We start from the raw sequence: 18,924 nt of genomic DNA, 5'->3' as shown, positions 1-18,924 counted from the left end.
AAATCAATGACAAAACTGCTCCAACGATGGAAAGTCTGTCGCTTGTAAGCCCTGCACTCGCTGTAAGTGATAAAGGTGGTAACAATTGTCATGGAGAATGTGCCACTCTGTCGTCTGGTTTACCCTGTACAAGCGGGCCAAATGCCTGGTATTGACACGGCTGTCTCCCTCCACACTGTTAAACTCATTTTCCTACAAGTCTGGTTTCCGATCCGTGATTTCCTGCTTCCCGAAACGACCCTGTCTCAGACAAGTGGTGAAACACTGTTGCAGACACTTAACGCTGTGGTTGTTGTCAGCGGATATGGGTCTCCTGATACAATCTTGCTTTTCCGTAAGTAAACACCATGTCGGCAACTCTAGGCTCGAATACGGATCCACAGTGTACAACGCTGTATCACATCTACTACAAGGTGAGTCAGTAAGAAAATTGAATTGGACATAACATTACCAAGTACTATGGCAGGCGACGGTGGTAGGGCATTACGTATGAGGAACAGTACCACCCTCTAGCAGGAAACCATGCATACTGTAATTGTGACTGCATGATACAGCGCGCATTAGACCGCATTCTCTGTAACAAAGTATCATTGAATAACTGGTCTCTAGCATGGAAACCTTACATTTTAGCTCATAATTTAATTAGACCTTTTTTGTTCCGTATGTTCTCCTCGATTAACACGGTGGAGAAAATCAACCTGTATAACGTTGTTGCTTACGTCTGAATACTGCAATTTCGTTAGCCAAACAGTCGCGAAAGAACAAACAGAAAACTTATAATCCTAGAGGAAATGTATACAACTCTCTACACTCAATAGACTTGCTGATAATCAGACACTTGAGTGCTTGCAATGCTCGTTACATTCGCTGAATAATAAGACAACGACAGTTGAGTTTGGTTACTGTGCTCAATGATAACACTGTCACATTGACAACGAGAAGTGACGGAGTGCCAGAGATTACATTTACTAATACCTGAGTGCCCGGCGTTGTGCAGGTAACTATTTACTCCAATCTTTTGTTAGTCCACCTCCTCCTCTCCCACTCTCTGTCGACCTCCTCTTCCACCTCTCCATCTCTTCTTTCTCTGTATGTGGCGTTTTCTCCCCTCCCTCTGTCCACCTCCTCTTCTTCCCTTAACAGGGCGGGGTAACCACGCGGTATGACGCGCCTTGCAACGACTCACGTGGCTCCTCCTGTCGGAGATTCGAGTCCTCTATCGGTGATGGGTGTCTGTGTTGTCCTTAGCGTAAGTTAGTTTAAGTTAGATTGAGTAGTGCGTAAGCCTAGGGACCGATGACCACAGCAGTTTGGTCCCACAGGAACTTACCACAAATTTCCAATTTCTTCTTCTCTTTCTATGTCGATTCTCTCCACTCCCTCTCTCTGTGAATCTCCTCCTTGACTCTCTCTGCCCATCTCTTCCTCCCCTGTCTCTGTCCATCCCCTCCTCTTTCCTTTCATTGTCCACCTCCTTCTCCTCCCTCACCCTCTATGTGTATACTTCTCCCCCTTTTCCCTCTCCACGTTATCAAGCTGACCCCAATACGATCCTGGCGTTTCCTACCCCCGCCGTATTTCTTTCCAGCTCGTAACTAACTTTGATTAAACTCGTTCCGGGGGTTTATGATGAGCCTCTCACCCGTCGCTTTGCCCACGTGCTCACACGTGAAAAATATTTCACATATGTTAACATATTTCACACGTGTTTGTATACCTACACTCCTGGAAATTGAAATAAGAACACCGTGAATTCATTGTCCCAGGAAGGGAAAACTTTATTGACACATTCCTGGGGTCAGATACATCACATGATCACACTGACAGAACCACAGGCACATAGACACAGGCAACAGAGCATGCACAATGTCGGCACTAGTACAGTGAATATCCATCTTTCGCAGCAATGCAGGCTGCTATTCTCCCATGGAGACGATCGTAGAGATGCTGGATGTAGTCCTGTGGAACGGCTTGCCATGCCATTTCCACCTGGCGCCTCATTTGGACCAGCGTTCGTGCTGGACGTGCAGACCGCGTGAGACGACGCTTCATGCAGTCCCAAACATGCTCAATGGGGGACAGATCTGGAGATCTTGCTGGCCAGGGTAGTTGACTTACACCTTCTAGAGCACGTTGGGTGGCACAGGATACATGCGGACGTGCATTGTCCTGTTGGAACAGCAAGTTCCCTTGCCGGTCTAGGAATGGTAGAACGATGGGTTCGATGACGGTTTGGATGTACCGTGCACTATTCAGTGTCCTCTCGACGATCACCAGAGGTGTACGGCCAGTGTAGGAGATCGCTCCCCATACCATGATGCCGGGTGTTGGCCCTGTGTGCCTCGGTCGTATGCAGTCCTGATTGTGGCGCTCACCTGCACGGCGCCAAACACGCATACGACCATCATTGGCACCAAGGCAGAAGCGACTCTCATCGCTGAAGACGACACGTCTCCATTCGTCCCTCCATTGACGCCTGTCGCGACACCACTGGAGGCGGGCTGCACGATGTTGGGGCGTGAGCGGAAGACGGCCTAACGGTGTGCGGGACCGTAGCCCAGCTTCATGGAGACGGTTGCGAATGGTCCTCGCCGATACCCCAGGAGCAACAGTGTCCCTAATTTGCTGGGATGTGGCGGTGCGGTCCCCTACGGCACTGCGTAGGATCCTACGGTCTTGGCGTGCATCCGAGCGTCGCTGTGGTCCGGTCCCAGGTCGACGGGACGTGCACCTTCCGCCGACCACTGGCGACAACATCGATGTACTGTGGAGACCTCACGCCCCACGTGTTGAGCTATTCCGCTGTGCCGTGCGTGTGATCATTGCTTGTACAGCCCTCTCGCAGTGTCCGGAGCAAGTATGGTGGGTCTGACACACCGGTGTCAATGTGTTCTTTTTTCCATTTCCAGGAGTGTATTTCATCCATATCTCTTGCGAATTTCGCCCTGTAGTTTCCTTTTCACGTAGCTCAAAGGTAATGAAGTCGTATCTGTTGGAACAGATGCTGTTCAGTTATATAAATTTGTAGGTACTTATAGTGGTATAAGGGGTGCTATCCAACATTTTTGGGTGTCGTGCTGCCATCTGTTGAAAATCTTACGTTTGGACTAATGGCCACCATTACCCTCGAAGTAATTCCCATCCGTATATACACACCAGTCCCAGCGGTTCTGCCACTGGTCAAACGTTTTCTGGAAGTCCTGTTCTTTGAGGGTGTTTGTCACCGCCAGCGATGCATCTTGAATCCCCTCTAGAGTGTCGAACCGAAGGTCGTTCAACTTGAGTTTCAGTTTTGGGAGTAGCGTGAAGTCGCAAGGTGCCAAATCTGGCGAGTACGGTGAGTGGGGAACAAACACCATGTGTTTTTTTGCCAAAAAGATCCTGGTGAGCAAGGACGTGTGACAGGGCGCATTATCGTGATGCAGCAGCCAGTTCCCTTGATGCCAAAGTTTGGGCCGTCGTCGCCTCACATTTTCACGGAGCCACCGCAAGACGTCACAGTAGTACGCGGAATTCACTGTTTGGTTCGGTGGGACGAATTCTTTGTGCGCAATTCCCTTGGTATCAAAGAAAAAGAAGAAACGATGATCATACTCTTCACCTGCCTCGCTTTTTTGGGTTTTGAAGAGCCTGAGCTCTTCCACTAAGACGATTGTTGCTTTGTCTCTGGGTCATAACCGAAAATCCAGCTCTAGTCGCCGGTGATAACCCATGACAAGAAGGTTCGATCATCAAATGAGGTATGACGAAGGTCCTTGCACACTTAAACACACTGTGCCTTCTGATCGGCAGTGAAGATCCTTGGTACAAATTTTGCGGCGACACGATGCATACCCAATTCATCAGTCAACATTCGTTGACATGTCCCATAACCAATACCCACTTCATTCGCAAGGTCTTGAATGGTTCGACGTTGATCCGCGCGAACGAATTGTTGAAGTTTGGCAACAATGTCTGGCGTTGTGCGGCTAACGGGCCTTCCAGTGTGAGCATCATCTTCGGCGTCTGTACGGCCGGCCCTGCACCGAGCATGCCATTCAAACACACGCGTACGGATCATGCTCTGTCCTCCAAACACTTGTTGAAACACTGCAACGCTCTCCGTAGCACTTTTCTCGAGAGTCGCACAGAATTTGATACTAACGCGCTGTTCTGTTCGCGGATCCATCGTAAAATCGCCACACATCAAACACAGAGTATTACGAAAATCACTGTGAACACGTGACACGTCCTCCCAGCTGAATGCCACTTCGCACACTCTCTCATCAGATATGCAGCTCTCGCCACCTTGCGATGCAGAGATCTGCTACTCCTATTTTCCAGATGGCAGCACCAGTTCCGAAAATTTTGTGGATACTGTTGGCGAATGTGAACAAAGTTAGTAGTAAAGAAGAAGTAAATCAAAGCGTCATGCATGATACGACAGTTTTTCACGTCATATCTCCTGATCTATGTGTCTTACAGTCAAGTATTTCTGTAGGTACTTTCACTGGCATATATAGATACTATATGCTAGAAGTGCTGCGAATAGCGTTATAAGCAACGAAGTAATAAATTTAAACATCTTGAATCATGCGCCACTTTTTCACGGATCTCAGGGTTTATGGCACTACCTGTCGTACAATGATATAATTTTTCTGATAAATTCAGTGGTGTATACGAATCTTCTGTGCAAAATTTGACGCCTGTACATGTGGTAGTAAACCGGTAATAAATTAATGCGTCATTCTTCATCCGGAAATTTCACTGCGCGTACAATGAAAATGTAATATACGAAAAACTTTTCCCCTTTCTTCGTTTTGTGTGGTTGTCAGAGAGAAAAAGTTTCATACAAATTTGTAATGATGTGTAAAGTTTGTTTCATGTGACTAAGTGCTCTGATTCTCAAATGCTAGATGAATAAAATGTGGATAGTCGCTCATTGTTGGCTGCTTTCCTTTTTCACCCCATCCCCTCCCTTCTATAGGTTCTTACTCCCATAGCGATTCTCCTGAACTATGTGTCTTATAGTTATGTATTTCTGAAGGTACTTTCACCGGAATGGGAAGATACTATATGCAAGAGGAGCTGCGAATAGCGTTAGAAGCAACGAATTACTAAATTTAAACCTCTTGCATCATGCGGCACTTTTTCACGTATCTCAGTGTTTATGGCACTACAATGAGTGTACCAAGTTTGGTTGAGATCGCTCCAAAGGTTTCGCAGGAGGTGTGGAACATACATACATAAAACATATGTATAAACACCTATACTTAAAACGTGTATCGCTTAGTGGGTTGCTGAACCATGGAAAAGTTGTAGGACAGTTTAAAGTATCTTACAGTTTAAATAAAGTCTCAGTATAACAAATTTTTAAGAAATGATGGTGTGACATTGATGGCCGGAAGGTCGCATCCGGGGAAGTTTGCCGCTGGGTTGCAAGCGTTGTCTTTGGTGACGCCACATTGGGTAACTTGTGCGTCGGTGATGATGAAATGATGATGATGACAACACAATACCCAGTCCGCGAGCAGAGAAAACTTCCAAACCGGACGGGAATCGAACCCAAGTCCACTACATGGTGGACAAACACATTACTACTGAGCAAAGCAGGCGAACACAGATTTTTATTTCCTCTAATGGATGGAATACACATGTACTTACTTGAGAGAAAACTTTTCTAAAAATTTGCAGTGAATTCATAAAAAAAAAGAAATGACGCTAACCCTATAGTCCATACCAAATTACAGGGAGGACCGCATCGCAACACAGAACATCTTATTCTATTCCAAGGTACTGAGACAAAATCACAAATTATAATGAAATTCAAGTTGCATGCCAAAACAACTAAGTAGCAGGCTGCTCAGCGTATGGATCGCGCAACCACAAGGAGATGAGGGAGGAGGCGAAGGGACAGGTAGGGGGGGGGGGGGGGGGGATGAGGCGGAGAGAGAGATGGGGCGAGGAAGAGATGGCTACAGAAAGAGGGAGGATGAGATGTGTACAATACATGTGTCGAACGTATATTCGAGTGAAGCCATGGGGAAGAGGCTGGTACATGTTAGAAGAATGGTGGAGACGTTGCACTTAACAAGTGCCACAACGGGATACGGACTCTGCACTTGGTGACTGTGTCAAGATTGCTTAACAGATGTCAAAAGGAGGTATGACTCTGCAATTGGTGGTTAATGCGCGTCGAAAAGAAGTACGGACTATGAACTTGGTGACTGCGACAGGAGCCTTTAATACGGCCACCGCACGCGGTAATGGTGTCGCAGCGAGACAGGGGCGCCGCGGCTGCAGCTGCTTACAGCGGCTGGTGGCGGCGAGCTGCCTCCAGCTGGCGAGGTCGTGGCGGGCGGTGGGCTGGCAGCGCGCCCCCGGGTGCGCGCCCCAGCAGCCGCCCCCGCCGCCCCCGCCGGGGCACTGCAGCGACACCGAGCCGCCCAGGGCCGCCTCCAGCAGCGCCGGCTGCGCCGTGCCGGCGTCCGCCCCCTCACCCCTGCCGCTGTCCGATGTGGCCTCCGGCTCTGTGTCTGAACACACGTGGCCAGGCGTCATGTCACTTGGCCAACAGGCTGATCTATCTCTAAACAAATGCATCAATAATTTAGCAAAGTGAAATTCCCCTTGAGGTGATTTCTTTCACGAACCTCACTATTAGCGTGCTTGTTTGTTTGATCAGTAAATGTTTGAGAATACTGCCTGGAGAAAAAAAGAATTATTAATTTTGTGAGTTCTACTCACGTATGTTTTCGTGATTTTACACCATCATCATTGGGTAGCCTTTTATTCTACTTAACGCCATATTTACACTGAAGTGCCAAAGAAACTGATATACGCATGCGTATTCAAATACAGAGATATGTAAACAGGCGGAATACGGCGCTGCAGTCTGCAACGCCAATATAAGACAACATGTGTCTGGCGCAGTTGTTAGATCGGTTACTGCTGCTGCAATGGCACGTTATCGATATTTAAGTGAGTTTGAATATGATGTTAGTCCGCGCACGAGCGATGGGATACAGCATCTCCGAGGTGGCGATGAAGTGGGGTTTTTCCTTTACGACCAGTTCACGAGTGTACCGCAAATATCAGCAAACCGGTAAAACATCAAATCTCCGACATCGCTGAGGCTGGAAAAAGATCCTGCCAGAGTGCGACCAACGACGACTAACGAGAAACGTTCGAAAATTGCTGCAGATTTCAATGCTGGGCCATCGAAAAGTGTCAGCGTGTGAACCATTCAACGAAACATCATCAATATGGGATTTTGAAGCCGAAGGCCCACCCGTGTACCCTTAATGACGGTACCATACAAAGCTTCACGCATCGCCTGGGCCTGTCAACACCAACATTGGACTGTTGATGACTGGAAACATGTTGCCTGGTAGGAAGAGTCTCGTTTCAAATTATATCGAATGGATGGACGTGTACGGCTATGAGACAACGTCATGAATCCATGGACCCTGGATGTCAGCAGGTGACTGTCCAAGATGGTGGAGGCTCTGTAATGGTGTGGGGCGTGTGTAGTTGCAGTGATATGGGACCCCTGATACGTCTAGATACGACGCTGACAGGTGACACGTACGTAAGCATCCTGTCTGATCACCTGCATCCACTCATGTCCATTGTGCATTCCGACGGACTTGAGCAGTTCTAGGAGGACAACCCGACACTCCAAACGCCCAGAATGGCTATAGAGTGGCTGCAGGAACGCTCTTCTGAGTTTAAACAATACCATTGGCCACCAAACTCCCCAGATATGAACATCATTGAGCATGTCTGGGATGCCCTGCAACTTGCTGTTCAGAAGCGATCTCCGTCCCCTTGTGCTCTTACCGATTTAAGGACAGCCCTGCAGGATCCCTGATGTCAGCTCCCTCTAGCACTACTTCAGTCATTATTGTAGTCCACGCCACTTCGTGTTACGGCACTTCTGCGTGCTCGCGGGTGCTCTACACGATATTAGGCAGAGGTACCAGTTTCTTTGGTTCTTCATGGAACTGTTGTTCATGGAACTGTGCGGCTTGTGGGGAACAGCATGTGCCGTAAAACTGGTTCTCATCTGCAGTTGTTTTGACAGTGGTATTAGCTCTCACGTCGTTACAAGTCTATATACTGTATCCACAAGAAGCACTGTTTGAATGTTTACGATAAGTCCATCTGACATAATAGCACGTATGGGTGAAAATTCTGCAAAAATTCAATAATATATGCAGAGTGAAACATCACCATGAAACGAAGAAGTCAATGTACGACTTACTGGAAGCTAACAGGCCAGGTACCTGTGATATGTTTACCAGTCAGAGGTCACTGTGGGCTTTCAAGTAGACACTAAACTCAAATATCGCGGTACTATCATTGACAGTAATCTGTAGTGGAATTCGGTCATTAAAACCATACAGCATACCAGCAATAAATTGTCTACTTTGTCTATGGTGTTCAACTGATTGGCAAACCCGTCGATTGAACTGATGTTTAATCGCAGTTTACTCCATGTTGCCGGTGGTTTGGTTCACCACTACCTTGATGCCATGGCCCCAACTCAAATAGTCGCCATTCGTAAGAAATTCAGTCCGAAATCCTTACTACAGTTGCTGTAGTACACGGATGGTAAACTCTTAGAGCTACCTGACGTATAACTGACATCAGATTATTGGTTGGAGAGGCGTCAGAGACACTCGTGGTGGAGTTTGAAGTGAAATGTCGTCATCGCATGAGATACTGTCAAGAAGTGCGGCGCGAACTCTAGCGGTCAGAAACTCACCTCGCCGGCGAAACACTGCCGGTGAAAATTTCTTCCAGTTCCAGGATTCGAGTCCCCTTACCCCAAAGTGCCACTGCACAGGCGTGCGCTAGCGACCTCGGCCACGGAGGCGCCAATGGGGACTCACAGTTTAACGTGGAGTCCAAACCATTCCTCAGTACGGCACTTTTTTACATTAAGAAATCATTGCTTGAGATGAGAGGAGCAATAAGTGAACTGAAGAGGCATCGAACCCTGATCCTTTGGAGTACTGCTCTGGCAGTCCACACTGAGCCGCCGAGCAGTGTTGTTCTACACGGGTAATAGTTTATAAACAGACTGCAAAACACAGTCTGGATCACTATTTTTTATTGATTATGACTGGTTTCTATCTGACTAGCAGACCATCTTCAGGTCTAAGTTGGGAAAAAGGAAGGAAAAAGGAAAAAAAAAAACGACATGACAGTATAAAAGATTTATTTGCGTGCAAGCCGGCCGTTGTGGCCGAGCGGTTCTAGGCGCTTCAGTCCCCATCCGCGCTGCTGCTATGGTCGCGGATTCGAATCCTGCCTCGGGCATGGATGTGTGTGATGTCCTTAGGTTAGTTAGCTTCAAGTAGTTCTAAGTCTAGGAGACTGATGACCCCAGATGTTAAGTCCCATAGTGCTTAGCGCCATTTGAACCATTTTGAACTTGCGTGCAACACTAAAAATAACGTCGTCAGTGAATTACAGATAAGATTAAAACATTGCGAATATTTATAGTAACGCTGGCGGCATTATTTATAGCGTTACACTTTGTAAGTTATGTGTTACGTTCACAATTCAATTTCTTTCGAGCCTCACACACTCTGCAAAGATATACTCTGCCGGAAAAAATGCAGTACCTTCAAAGACAATATCATATTATTGACAAGTGATATGACAGGTAGTTCTTAATTTTAGGAGTACATGATAGCTAATTCAGTCCAAATGAAACATACATGTCGCAGTAATGGGTGTGCAGGCAGTCACGTTTATACATGTGCCGTCAACGCAGGCGTTTATCCTCGTATACAAACAATCATAAAGTTGCCGAATGTCATCCTGTGATAGACTGTCGCGAAGGTGTTGCACCATACGGCAGTGGTTTTTGCAGGCTCTGGAGAACGAGGAAGTTCAAAAAACGGTTCAAATGGCTCTGAGCACTATGGGACTCAACTGCTGTGGTCATCAGTCCCCTAGAACTTAGAACTACTTAAACCTAACTAACCTAAGTACATCACACATATCCATGCCCGATGCACGATTCGAACCTGCGACCGTAGCAGTCGCACGGTTCCGGACGCGCGCCTAGAACCGCGAGACCACCGCGGCCGGCGAGGAAGTTCCCGCTTCATCATGCCCCACACGTGTTCAGCTGGCGAGAGATCTGGTGTTCTTACTGGCCAGACCAGCGTGTTGTGTGGCGGCAGTTGTATGTAGTCGTGTATTGTCCTGCCGGCTGAGAAGGCGCATCAACACCGTGACGAAGAAATGACGAAACAGCTTCGGCAACGTAGCGGGGACCGGGGCTGGTTGCTTAGCTGTGCAGAAACACCGCATGCGACAGCGAGTTGTAACAAATACCCCTCCTCCTCGCACTACACACACACATGAAACGTGCCTGGGGCGGGACCTGTGTGTGATCTCTGTGGAATAGGCAGCTCAGCAGTTTCACTCCATACCAGTGATCCTCCATCAGTCGCATACAGAGAGAACCTCCTCTCGTCACTGAAGACAATAGAACTCCGGCCGACTCTTTCACGACACCAGAATTGCCGTACTTCGCAGTGTCACGGTGTCAGCTGTATGCTGGCCAGAGGCACACGTGCTCTTAGTCGGTTCCCAAAGGTACCTGGTGACAAAGCAGGTCCAACATGTGCAAGGATTTCTTCCGTGGCTGATCTTCGGTCGGCCACTGCTGCTCGCACAAAGCATCAGTCTTGACGTGCTGAGGCCCCCGTATACGATCAAACGTGTGTCACAAAATCGCTCTTTCCTAGCCACGAATTTGGCAAGCAGGCCCGTACACTTTCAAACAGTGTTTGTCAGTTTAAACTCACTTCGAAGCAGACGAAATTAGTGTTCCTGTGCATTTTGAGCGCAGTAAGTAGGGTCACAAATGCAGACAAAGCATTCCTGACTTTGACTTTCGCACTGTGTTTAAAGAAGAAGAAGACAAGACTCTGGTCCAGGTAATGGCTTAAAGCGAGAGACTTACCATGACAATATGCTAAAGGAAATATTACTGTCAGAACGGAATGATTACAACTTTCTTGGAATGGACAATGAAACTTTTTGAAACTTATTAAGTCGCTCCTAAAAGAGCAAACTTGTCTCTGAAGTTCGCTCTTATCTAGCCACGGATGTGTCAAACAAAGCTATACACGTACTAAGAAAGCTTGTCAATTTATTCTTACTTTTAAAGCAGACACTTTTTCGTGTATTTTGGCGCTAATGGGAAACGCTACAAATGCAGGTAAAGCATTTCTAAGATTGACTCTGGCACTGTGTTTGTAGAAGAAGAAACAGGAAGCTGCACCAGGGGATGGTTTAAAATGAGAAACATGCAACTGGAAGCCTGTTAACGGAAATGTTTCACTCAGAGCCTGATCATTACATCAGATTTCTGCGGATGGACAGTGAAACGTTTAAAAAGTTGCTTAGTGCTATTTCGCCCTCACATTAAGAAACTCGAAAGAAGTTTCCGAAAATTTATTCTCTTCTACTTGGTCGCCTAATGACAAGTTATTAAAATACGGCAACGTGGTAACATATAGCCCACATCACCCGTGGAAGGATCCGAGAGCTTCGATCTCCTTTATTTTATTCCACTCCGCTTGTATATCATTGTATGCGTAAAGTAATGCTTTTGTTTATAACCGCTTCATGCGTAATATATGGAGGGGGAAAATGTGGTACTTCTACTCGTCTACTATTTCGGTATTTGTCAGTGCTATTTTGTTTTTATACTTGATCGTAGCTTTCATAGTAATGGAAACTCAGGATACAATGAGATAAAATCGTTATAAAGCAATTTTTCACAGAACAAATGTGGCGAAATATTAACACGTCTGCCACCTTTTTAAACTTTCTCTCAATCTAAATTTGTCTCAGGCAAGTCAAACACCATATGTCCATGACAAACGCATCAAACTGCACCGCACACGTATTTGGCAAGCACATTTAAGTTAGACAAAACGTTTGAACGTTTACGGGGGCCTTTACTCGGACGTTCCGGTAATGTTCCACAGACCACTGCTGAAATTAGCGACACATTACCGACAGATTGCGCCCACCATGTGCAGCAAGCCCACAATGGCTGGAGTTGTTCACTAGGAGCACTTACGCGTCCTCAGGGCATTTGTTGTCCCCAACAATGAATGTTGCAAACACTGTTCAGCTCTAAACTCAGTACAGATACTGCCTGCACAGCAAAACGGAGGAAACGCAGATAGGCCTCCTGAGTGCCATCTATCGCCGTTGAGCGTGACAAATGAATCACCAACATAAGAACCCGTCACCATGCTACTCAACACAGAACTCGAGAGCGTCGCATTTTTTCCCCGGCTCTGCATCCCGTACCGAGATGGCGATCGCTGAAAATGTGACTGTACTTGACACGTTGAGTAGAATGGCACGAAAAAACTCTTTTGAAGTTCCGGTATCCGCGAACCAGTGATAAACTAGCGCGGCAAATGGACTGCTAGGAAAGAGTGTTTCTCGCATGAAGGAAGCGAGAGTCGAGTCGAGTTTAACTGCATGATGCGGCCTGGCATGGGCGGGTGTGATTAAGACGCCCTGTAGTCGGGTAAGATTTCAGTCCAGCTTAATCAGAGTCTGCCGTTCTGTCACTGACATTGTGCTAGTAATCTGTGCCTCTTTTATGATTCGTATTGCAATGTGTTAGGGCGATACCGTAAATATTTTCAGAACTGTAGCGAGTGCTTTCTATGTTGAAATGTTGCGTTCGTATTTTTGTAAGATGTCTGGCTTCTCGAAGCACGGTGCAGAATCGGATTTACATTAATCCGTTGAAATATTACGGCATTTTAACATAGCCATTTATTGTGCTTCTTTTAATGTTTTCTGAGGTACATAGACTTTCATTTGTTCAAATATTTCACATGTTATGTGTTTTTGTACCACGTTCTACAGTGGTTGGGTAAAATGTGGAAACGCTGCAACAAATGCATGCTTGGAAATAATGCAGATACTAGACAAACCTGCGGCTTGTGGTGCTGTATTTGACCACGTACGGCACCTGTGCAACGTCCTCAATACGTCGCAAGTGTCAGCCGTCGTCAGAAGAGTGTTTGGTGTAGTTGTGAGAGGCACCGTATGAAGATTCATACCGCACTCAGGGGAAAGCGGATAAACATCATAGGATAACTCACAACACGGGCGACACTTTCTAAAGAGGACTGTGACAACAACAAAAAAAGTGACCGCAGAACTGAATGTCGCCGTTACGAACCCTCTCAACACCAAAACAACAGTTAGGGGCTCTATTAGCAGGGAAATCCAGGATGAACTGGCTTCGAAGATCAATCGTCAGTGACGCAAATGCGCATAACAGGGAAACGTGGTATAGAAGACATAGAATCTGGACTAGGCAGCACTGGAGGAAAGTAATTTGACTTGTTTCAACCTGTTTACAACTTCTGACAGAATTTACGTCCCAAGAGCGAAACATGGTGGGGGTTGGGTGATAGTTTGGACAGCCATATTGTGGTATTCCATGGATACTCTGTTAGATAGCAATACTGCCAAGGATTATGTAACCCATTTGGCTGATCAGGATCATTTCGTGGTGAAAAGTTTGTTCTCTAATTGTGATACTGTTGCAAGACGACAGGGCTCCCTGTCCACACAGATCGCACCTTGTGTGCACGTGGATGAACTTTTACATCTCTCCTGGCCACCAAGCTCACCATATCTCAATATTATTGAGAATGGACCGTGATCGCAATCCACCCCCATCATCGTTGTATCAAGTTGCGGCTAATTTGTAGGAATAATGTTATGAGATTCCATTGAGAACCATGCAGGATCTATTTATTCATTCCAAGACGAATGGAAGCTTTTTGAATCACAACGGCTTGATAACGTGTTGTGTCCATGGTGATTCTGTATTTTTGTGCAGCATATTTAAATGCACGTATGTTCTGTGCGCCAAAGTGGCTGAGTTTAACTTTGCAGTCAGTTTCAAGTCATTTCACGCAACGATCACCCTGCTTTCAGCAGAAATCGCAACTTTTATGTAGTACCATTACTATCAGTATTTACACATTTCAGTAACTAGTGTGAGCAATATGCTTTATGTATTTTGTCTTCATGATTGTGCAAGCTAAGTCAACGTAAGTCAGCAGCTGCAGTTGCTGAGGAAGGTGTCAGCTGATCACTTCATATATTGAAAAAGTGAAGAGAAAAATTTTGTCCATGTGCTAGCGTAAGCTGTCGCCAGCACACCGGTCAGAAAATATGAAGGGAAGATCGATTAGTAGGCACTGGGTCAAGTGCTCCTATCACGAGAGAGGCCAGAGACACACCCACAAGCAGCAGGCTGCCAATGCCCTCTCGACAGCAAGTATTTACGCCGCCGCCGCTGACCAGAAGGATTCACTCACCCACGCAGTCATCCAGTTTGGCATATGCAATTTACACATGGAGTGGCTTTATTTCGTCAGTACATAGTGACCACATTAGCGACGATAGCGGGACTGGTTTTATTGACATTACATCTGTTTGCAAGAGGACTGTTGCTGATCAGCTGTACCGTAAAACACGGACGCTATTCAAATTAAGTAGCAGCTTCTTGTTCATGTAAATAGACAACCGCATTAATCCATGTGTGCAATTGTGTTGTGGAAAGAGGATACCGACCACCCATAACAACATCCTCTCCCTTGCTTCCTTGTGGCACAAGACTCTGCAGCTTACACACTTGTCCAAACGTACCCAATGCATGCAACTTGGCTATGAGAGCGATCGCTTACACATTATTCATGTTAATTCATATGTTTATGACAACGATATAATTATGTCCATTATTACTATGCTGTGCAAAGTAGGTTACGTCTGCTCTTCTTTTCTGATTATTCCTTAAAAGTGCGTTATTATATGAATTCGTGGTTCTAAACTTTCTATATGAGGGGTAACTTCAGACATATTTTCGCACACATACTTGCATGTAATCCGAATTAGAAACGAGAACTAGAGGCTTACAACTTATGTAAATATTTTTACAATGTCGCCCCTTTTTTTCCATTTCCAAACATAGATGTGAAGATGATCTGCTGGTCTGATTCCTGGATGGAAACCTCTCATAAAAAAAAACATTGTGATCCAGACAGTGTCTTCCATTCATTACACCAATGGAGATCATAATTTACTGAGACATGCCACCTGTTATGATTTAAACTGGTTATAAGATTACTTTGCACTATCATGATTACAATGGAGCTGACATTCTATCTCATATGCTAATACAAAAATTTGATGAAACGTGCAAGAGACCAAACACCGCAGAACTTCGAAAAGTATACGTCTTGTGTGAGTGGGCCATGTCCTTCGAATGGGTGCACGTAAACTTCAGCATCCCTTTTGTTGTCATCTATTGCCACACCAGACTGGTGATTTAACACAGGGCCAGGATTTCCTAGGATTCTCAGGAATGCCTTTCGTATAAGTTGAAAAACCCTTCATGGTATACAAATGAATTTAACTGGATCATAACTAATAGTGATTCAGGCACCAATAAGAGCCAATACTGCAATTAATGTCCGCAACAGATCGAATAAATCTCTGAAACATTGAGGCCCTGACATTTGTCTTCGTGACATTTGTCTCAGCGTGACTGTATAACGATTACAACGACTCCTTATCTGAACAGCGTAGCAAAGAAACCCACAGGATCTGAGGACAGATTGACGAATGTGGGATGGTGTAACGAGTCATGAATTTGAAGTTCAAACTTTCGATTGTTCTAACACGCTAGAGCTGGTAGCTATGATCGCGGTAATCTTCAGTGTAATATGAGCAGAGTGGTGTTACGGTGTCACACTCCCATGCAGTTTGACGCTAGGACCGACCTGCTGACGGCTCAAACACCGGTCCCTAGTCGGCTACTCCATCTGAGAGTGCGACCTGTGGAGTACTGAGGTGTTCAGTGCTAATCACAGAGATGAAGTCTTATTTCAAATTCAGAAAAGAACTGATTGCTCCATTCTTACCACAAGGAAAAACTCAACCACCAGTCATCGATAATGTTATATTGGTTCGCTAGGATATAATTGTTTATTTAACAAAATATCCTACCAAGAAGAGGTGAAACATCAAAAACCCAAAAAACCAATGATCTGATTTTCATCCCCTCTTTTCTTTATTTCTTTTTTTTTTTTCTTTTTTAAGCTACCCACTACATGTGATGTTCTCCTGACATCACTTTTATTTCACCAATCAGTGCCCTCTCAACCTGTAGCTACCAGTATTACCGGTCATGGGAAAGGATAAAAGGCTGTGCCTAAAGAGAGCCACCAACTTTGCAGCATCTTCCGATACTGTACTATGAAGTATGTCCACAAAGTAAGTTACGTTTGGTTTTATAAAATTAACGTGTACAGATACAGAAAAAAATATTTATTGTACAAAAATCTAAAACTGTAAAACTACTTTCCTACATAGCTTCCGAAATTCGGTAGGCACTTGTCATAGCGTGGCACAAGTTTTCGTATGCGTTCTTCGTACACTCCTGGAAATGGAAAAAAGAACACATTGACACCGGTGTGTCAGACCCACCATACTTGCTCCGGACACTGCGAGAGGGCTGTACAAGCAATGATCACACGCACGGCACAGCGGACACACCAGGAACCGCGGTGTTGGCCGTCGAATGGCGCTAGCTGCGCAGCATTTGTGCACCGCCGCCGTCAGTGTCAGCCAGTTTGCCGTGGCATACGGAGCTCCATCGCAGTCTTTAACACTGGTAGCATGCCGCGACAGCGTGGACGTGAACCGTATGTGCACTTGACGGACTTTGAGCGAGGGCGTATAGTGGGCATGCGGGAGGCCGGGTGGACGTACCGCCGAATTGCTCAACACGTGGGGCGTGAGGTCTCCACAGTACATCGATGTTGTCGCCAGTGGTCGGCGGAAGGTGCACGTGCCCGTCGACCTGGGACCGGACAGCAGCGACGCACGGATGCACGCCAAGACCGTAGGATCCTACGCAGTGCCGTAGGGGACCGCACCGCCACTTCCCAGCAAATTAGGGACACTGTTGCTCCTGGGGTATCGGCGAGGACCATTCGCAACCGTCCCCACGAAGCTGGGCTACGGTCCCGCACACCGTTAGGCCGTCTTCCGCTCACGCCCCAACATCGTGCAGCCCGCCTCCAGTGGTGTCGCGACAGGCGTGAATGGAGGGACGAATGGAGACGTGTCGTCTTCAGCGATGAGAGTCGCTTCTGCCTTGGTGCCAATGATGGTCGTATGCGTGTTTGGCGCCGTGCAGGTGAGCGCCACAATCAGGACTGCATACGACCGAGGCACACAGGGCCAACACCCGGCATCATGGTGTGGGGAGCGATCTCCTACACTGGCCGTACACCTCTGGTGATCGTCGAGGGGACACTGAATAGTGCACGGTACATCCAGTTGGAACTAGCTGTTCCAACAGGACAATGCACGTCCACATGTATCCCGTGCCACCCAACGTGCTCTAGAAGGTTTAAGTCAACTACCCTGGCCAGCAAGATCTCCGGATCTGTCCCCCATTGAGCATGTTTGGGACTGGATGAAGCGTCGTCTGACGCAGTCTGCACGTCCAGCACGAACGCTGGTCCAACTGAGGCGCCAGGTGGAAATGGCATGGCAAGCCGTTCCACAGGACTACATCCAGCATCTCTACGATCGTCTCCATGGGAGAATAGCAGCCTGCATTGCTGCGAAAGGTGGATATACACTGTACTAGTGCCGACATTGTGCATGCTCTGTTGCCTGTGTCTATGTGCCTGTGGTTCTGTCAGTGTGATCATGTGATGTATCTGACCCCAGGAATGTGTCAATAAAGTTTCCCCTTCCTGGGACAATGAATTCACGGTGTTCTTATTTCAATTTCCAGGAGTGTAGAAGGTTGCCGCCTGTGTATTCAACCATGTGATAACATGTTCTTTCAGCTCGTCATCATCGTTGACGTGTTGACCGCCTAGGACAGAATTTTAGGTGCCAGAAGAGGTGAAAGTCGCTAGGAGCGAGGTCTGGGCTGTACGGAGGATGATCAAACGCGTCCCAGTGAAATTCCTGTAAGAGTTGTTTGGTCACAGTCGCCGTGTGAGGTCGGGCATTGTCGTGGAAATAAACAACACCTTTTGCAGTAATGCTCGGCGCTTGTTCTATATTACGCGGCACAATTTATTAATGGTCTCGCAGTTACCATGTGCATTGATTGTTTGGCATTGGGGTAAGAAATCGATCAGCAAAATGTCTTTTCTGTCCCAAAAACGGTACACATGACTTTTCGAGGTGATATGATTTGCTTAGGATTAACCTTCGTTGGGGATGAAGTGTGCCTCTATTCCACTGATTGCCGTTTTGTTTCAGGGGTGTCGTACGATACCCAAGTTTCATCCCCAGTGACAATCCGAGAAAGAAAACCATCGCCTTCTTCATTGCAGCGTGTCAAAAACTGAAGTGGATTGCCCATCCGTTGTTTTTTTGTGTTGTTCAGTAAGAATTTTGGGTAGCCAACGTGAGAAAAGTTTTCGAAATTTCAGTTTTTCAGTAACGATTTCATGAATTAGTGATTGTGAGATTTGCGGAACGTCCATAGCAAGGGGACTAGGTGTAAACTTACGGTTGTGCTTAATCTTGTCTTCAATTGTGTGAACCAGTTCACCAGTAAACACAGAAGGGCGTCCACTTCGTTCTTCATCGTGCACTTGATCACGTCCTTCATTGTACAGTCTGACCCATCTTCTAAACATTGAATTACTCAAAGCATTTTGTCCGTAAACCTCGCAGATTTGCCGATGAATTTCCTTTGGTTTAACTTTCTTTGCATTTATAACGAATCACAGATCTGATTTCACAGGCGGCGGCATTTTCAGTTACGTCTGACATTATAAAGAAGCACTACAAAACACACTTTGGCAGCAGCGACCTGAAAATGGCGTA

The 18,924-nt window shown here is 46.4% G+C and overlaps 1 protein-coding gene across 1 annotated transcript in view; it reads right to left on the bottom strand.

Annotated features, from left to right (window-relative positions):
* Positions 1 to 18,924, bottom strand: part of LOC126335638 (hemicentin-2-like) — an 87,663-nt gene that overhangs the window by 29,778 nt on the left and 38,961 nt on the right. The window contains 1 exon segment of the mRNA XM_049999093.1: positions 6,291 to 6,515. Coding sequence (XP_049855050.1) covers positions 6,291 to 6,515 — 225 coding nt within the window.

This window comes from Schistocerca gregaria, chromosome 2 (genome assembly GCF_023897955.1).
Source record: "Schistocerca gregaria isolate iqSchGreg1 chromosome 2, iqSchGreg1.2, whole genome shotgun sequence".
In the NCBI taxonomy this organism is placed as follows: domain Eukaryota; kingdom Metazoa; phylum Arthropoda; class Insecta; order Orthoptera; family Acrididae; genus Schistocerca; species Schistocerca gregaria.
This window is presented reverse-complemented; position numbering and strand designations above follow the sequence as displayed.